At 37.3% G+C, this 6149-nt stretch overlaps 1 protein-coding gene across 2 annotated transcripts in view; it reads right to left on the reverse strand.

Moving 5' to 3' along the window:
* fgfrl1b (fibroblast growth factor receptor like 1b) overlaps positions 1-5654 on the reverse strand; it is a 78883-nt gene extending 73229 nt beyond the window's left edge. The window contains exons 1-2 of one of the 2 annotated variants that reach the window (XM_087280440.1): positions 5462-5654; positions 5181-5264 (exon numbers count right to left, since the gene is read on the reverse strand). In XM_087280440.1, the coding sequence (XP_087136566.1) occupies positions 5181-5250 (70 nt within the window). In that variant the 5' untranslated portion in view covers positions 5251-5264; positions 5462-5654. 2 annotated transcript variants of the gene reach the window in all.
* Positions 5655-6149: the final 495 nt, after the last annotated feature.

The raw sequence follows: 6149 nt of genomic DNA on the forward strand, positions 1-6149 counted from the left end.
TGAGCTCCACATTGTATTTCTCTACAGCATAATAATCACTTCAGCAATAATGAACCTTCGTAAATGAACCAGTCACACTTACGTGTGTCTGACAATATCTAAAATCAAAGCCATTTCAATAACATTTTCCCCAAAACATTTCTTAATTGTTTATTCATGTAAAAGTGGTAACCCTTTATACTCAAAACATTACTTTTGCTGCTTGATCAAACTACTTATTTAATGAGCTTTAATCTTAATCTATTTGTTTTGGGACAACGTGAAGGAATTGTGTGGAATCCAGCATTTTTACAGTGTACAATAATGTTTATGTATGTACTAACATGAACAGACAATAAACAGTTAATTTATTCCAGTATTTAATAATATTTGTTTAGGATGATTAATAAAAATAAAGTTGTTTATTGTATGTTTATGTTAACCCACAGTGCACTAGCTAATATTAATGAACACAAATTGGGATTTTAATAATGCATTTTTAAATGTTGAACTATGATTAATAAAAGCTGCATATGACTGTTCATACCTAATTAATCATTCATTCTTTCTTCTTCGGCTTAGTCCCTTTATTCATCAGGGGTCGCCACAACGGATTGAACCACCAACTTATCCAGCATATGTTTTACACAGCGGATGCCCTTCCATCTGCAACCCATTACTGGGAAACATCCATACACACTCATTCACACACACACACGCACACACACACACACACACACACACACACACACACACACACACACACACACACACACACACACACACACACACACACACACACACACACACACACACACACACTACAGCCAATTTAGTGTATTCATACATGGAAAGAACCTATATGAGGATATATGCACATATATGAAACCTATATGCAGTATATATATGCATATATGATAATATATACGCTACATATACAGTATGGGTATATATGCCACATATAGGCAAAATTAAGGTGCATATACAATATGTGCATATACAGGCCATTCAGGTCTTCTGTATTGCTTCTTTATATCCACATAAACGCCATATATGTACTTACAAGATATGTCTCCTATATAGCTCACATCTCACTTTGGCAACTGCCATAACTGATGCCTAGCTCTATTATCAAGGCAATTACTATGAACTAACAAAAAAAAAAATGCAAAAAAAAAGTATGTATGCACAAACACTTTAAATTGCCATTACATGTAATTAGCATGCTATGGAATTTAACCATAGTAAATAAGTGAGAGACCTCACGAAAAAGACAACAACCTATAAACATGTTTTAACATATGTTTTGATATAGGTTTTTAATATATGTAATCTATATAAAATTGAGGAAAATTGCCAATTTATATGTCACATATATTAAAAACCTACATCAAAACATATATTAAAACATATATGTTTATATAGGTTCTTTCCATGTGGGTTCAATTCACCTGTAGTGCATGTCTTTGGACTGTGGGGGAAACCGGAGCACCCGGAGGAAATGCACACCAACTCGGGTAGAACATGCAAACTCCACTCAGAATTGCCAACTGACCCAACCGGGGCTCGAACCAGCAACCTTCCTGCTGTGAGGGAACAGTACTAACCAATAAGCCACCATGTCGCCATACTTAGTTTATACGTTAGCAAATACATTAACTAACGTCAACCATTGAAACCTTCTTGTAAAGTGTGGCCATAAAACCTTATAGAATGCTGCTGTTTCACATAAAACCACAGAGAGGCTGTCATATATCTCACTCCCGTTTCCTTGTTTTAACACACAGATACTGAAAACTGGGATTCAGCATTCCAAGAATGGCTGATAAGGAAAAGGAAAAGAGCAATCCAAGGACAACGCAGATGGGGAACCCCCTCGATGGCACACAATGAGAGATCGAGTAAACAAATGGACCAATAAACAGAGAAGACAATGGATTGTTTACTTAGCAGAGGTCAGTCTCTGACTCGTGGATTAACCTGGCATTCTTACGGGCGCAATAATAGTTATCACCTTTAACAGAGTAAACACCGGAGTAAACTCATCCAGATTTATTATGCCATGTTGTTTCAGATAATAGTAACATAAACAAGACCATAAATGGCTAAGGCACCATAAAGAATAAACAGGTCTGGCGTCCCAGCATGACTTCTCTAATCAATGCATTCATTTGAAAGGAATTTTAATTCAAAACAGAGCAAAAATAATTCATTATTTTTTTTAGAGAGACAGTAAAATGTCCTTAGGGCTCACAGTAGGTAGATGGCACCTCTCTGAATCAACACAATCTCCAGCACAGTAGGCGTCATTGGTTAGACTTTGATTTACGTAAATTTCTTTTCAACTTGGCAGGGAACACTGAATTATGTACCTCTAAATTTCTGTTACAGTTCAGGGAACAGGGACCTCTTGTTTGGACTGAGACACCCCAGCACAGATATAGATGTGGGACTTCAAAAGAATGACTTTGTGAGTCTGCGGTTAGTCTGCTGTGTCAGTAAACACAGCACATGGCTGGCCTGTTCCCTGATGCGCTTAAAGTAGTCAATAAACAAATTGGGCAGCAAAAGGTCACTTTTTAATGTCTTCCTAACATTGCTTCGGTAGCACTGTAAAATGTTGATGTCATAATATTAACAGATTTTTACAATAACTTAAAGGGATAGTCCACCCAAAAATTAAAATATGCTTAAAAACTATTCACCCTCAGGCTGTCTAGTTTTTTCAGTAGAGCATAGAAATATATTTTTTAACTGATGTAGTGGTACTTGGTGATTTAGAAAATTAAATCAACAGCTTCTTGCTCTTTAAGAGACAAATAAATAAATACATATACAGGCAAAACAAAATGAATACCTGTGTCGACACATTGAAATCTGTGCAAAAAAAAAAATAATAATAAAAACTTCACCAGCCTCAACTAATGGTTCTTAGCTTATTCATGACAACCTGGATCACAATTATTTTGTTTCATAATGATTTATACATAGACGCAAAATCGCATGTGAGTCTGGAGCTGTTTATTTACACTATGCAAGATAAGGTAACTCCAACCATTTGAGGAAACCGATTGTAACAAACCATTTAAGTTCAAAAACTAATCCTAAAGAGTACTGCGAACTTAATCCATTTGAGTAAATGAAGGAATTTGAGCACAGTAAAACCAAATAAATGAAGAGAACTCAAACCAACTGAGTACTGTAAAACCCATTAAGTTAAGGCAACTCAAACCATTTGAAGAAACCGATTGCTACAAACTATTTGAGTTACAAAACTAATCTATATGAGTACTGTGAACTTACTCCATTTAAGTTGAGTAAATTGAGTTAAGTAATTAGAACACTGCGTTCAAAACTCTGTTCAGATGAGTAGAATTAACTTTCAGAAAACTTTGAGTTGACTACACTTATTTCATTTGATAAAGTTGACTGTTGGGTGCACTACTTAATTTTATATGGGTTGCAGACAGACAGACAGACAGACAGACAGACAGACAGACAGACAGGCAGGCAGGCAGGCAGGCAGACAGGCAGGCAGGCAGGCAGGCAGGCAGGCAGACAGACAGACAGACAGATACAGTAGATGTACTATAAAACCCAACAGTCAACTTTATCAAATGAAATAAGCGTAGTTAACTCAAAACTGACAAAGTTAATTCTACTCATTTAAAAAGAGTTTGGCGACCCAGTGGCACAGTAGGTAGTGCTGTCGCCTCACAGCAAGGTCGCTGGTTCTAACATCGGCTGGGTCAGTTGGCGTTTCTGTGTGGAGTTTGCATGTTCTCTCTGCGTTTGCGTGGGTTTCCTCCGGGTGCTCCGGTTTCCCCCACAGTCCAAAGACAAGCGGTACAGGTGAATTGGGTAGGTTAAATTGTCTGTTGTGTATGAGTGTGAATGAGTGTGTGTGGATATTTCCCAGAGAAGGCTTGCGACTGGAAGGGCATTCGCTGCGTAAAAACATGCTGGATGAGTTGGCGGTTCATTCTGCTGTGGCGACCCCGATAAATTAGGGGACTAAGCCGAAAAGAAAATAAATGAATAAATGAAAAGAATTTTGAACTCAGTGTTGAAGGTGATGAGTTAATTAAATACCCCATTACTTCAACTTAAATGGAGTAAGTTCACAGTATGTCATTATAGATGTGTAGTCAATGTGCAGTAATCTCTCATATGTAATAAACTCAGGCAAGTTCAGAAACTGTCACTAAAATATCTGTGATTGTGAACAAGAAAAGAATAAACGGTCCAATTAAATTGTTAAAATTATGGAGAAGTAGATCGGTTTCACTGTACAAGGGAAATACCTTCACACTGCCTGTGCTAAATCATTTGTCGTCGGTACGCAGAGGGGTGATCTGCTCTTGGGCTGCAGGTGGGAGAGGCTGCTGTACGAGGACTGACAAAAAAAAATCCCCAACACACAAAAAAGTTGCTTGATTTGTCGCTGGGGGGGTCTGAAAATTCACTAAATCTAGTGACAAAGTCGCTAAGTTGGCAACATTGGCGGCAAGCAATCAGAATGAAGTAGTCCACCGCTTGAAAGGTGTTCAGAGAACACAGACCTGTGCACTTTGGTTCTGACCACAGTTGTTCCCAAGAGTTTGATTATTGCGGTTGCCGGATTTTCAATTATTGAAAATCGCGATGACGCGGGGCCCCCCCGCGGTGCGTGCCCTGCGGGCCCGTCCGCTACGCCACTGACTCATATACAGTAGATGAGGTTTTAAACGGTTTCCTCAAACGGTTTGAGTTGCCTTAACTTATTGGGTTTTACAGTACTCAGTTGGTTTGAGTTCATTTATTGACTTTTACTGTGCTCAAATTCCTTCATTTACTCAAATGGATTAAGTTCACAGTACTATTTGGATTCGTTTTTGAACTTAAATGGTTTGTTGCAATCGGTTTCCTCAAATGGTTTGAGTTACCTGAACTTTTTGGGTTTTACAGTGTATATAGACAACTAAAGGTATAGGCCTACAGATATTTTTGTAAAAATAATTTTAAAGTAATGTAAAAAGTGTGCTTTTATTGGTATATTAAAATGTGATAACTACTTTTGAACACTTTCCCCCTTAAACTTCTCTACGAACTTTGAATGTTAGACGTACGCGTTTAAAGTTGCTCCTGTCAAGGTTGTATATATACTCAAAGGAAATGACGCTCTCTTTAATTCGGTCCTAATGAATGAATAAAAGACTCACCTCTCGCTTCACATGACAGCGCCACGATCAAAACACTAAGAAAAGCCAAGCTTCCTCTCTCTGGAAACATTTTATGACCCGCCACTAAAAGAAACCATGAGAATCATAACGATGAATTTTCAGAAATCACATTCACGATCAGAAACAAAACCAAAACTTTGATTAATGATAATGAACAAGTTGTTACTATTAGTCGCGTTGCATTAGGCTTTCGCTTTTTAGCGTATATGTGGTAAAACAACACCCTGACGAACGAAACAGCTCATCTGTTGAATACTTACACTTTTAGCTACGAATCAAACAGCTTAGAATAGAAAGATGAGACGAACACTCTTGAGCAGCAAGGTCTTCTTTTAAATGTCTTCAGTCTTTAGTATATTGTCCAGCAGAAGTTTCGTTCAAGAGTAATTAAGTTCCACTCGCCTCTTCTCTTGACATGACCCGTCAGCATCATCCCTGACCGTGGAGAGAACTGAAGACCTACAGCTGTGAATCACAGCAGCGCTGCCGCGAGCAAACAGCTGGAGGAGCCGAGGAGCCGGCAGAACCACAACATCAGCGCCCTCTGTAGGCGGATAGCAGCCATTGTAACTATACTAAAACCTGTAGATAAACCATGATGACCCATGGCAAACAATAAGCATTGCAACAAACGCAACGTAATATAATATAATATAATATAATATAATATAATATAATATAATATAATATAATATAATATAATATAATATAATATAATATAATATAATATAATATAAATAAAGATGTTTTAAAGAAAGCTAAAATAAATGTATGAATGGAAACCAGTAACCATTGACTTCCATAGTATTTGTTTTCCTACCATGGAGTAGTCTTTTCAAAGTACAATCTACTATGAGTTTTTAGTCGCATTTGTTGCATTTTAAACATTGCACCAAAAAAGTTCAGCCTAAGTATTTAATGGTTAACATTATTCATATTTTTCACATG

Source organism: Danio rerio, chromosome 14 (assembly GCF_052040795.2).
Source record: "Danio rerio strain M-AB ecotype USA chromosome 14, GRCz13ab, whole genome shotgun sequence".
In the NCBI taxonomy this organism is placed as follows: Eukaryota; Metazoa; Chordata; class Actinopteri; order Cypriniformes; family Danionidae; genus Danio; species Danio rerio.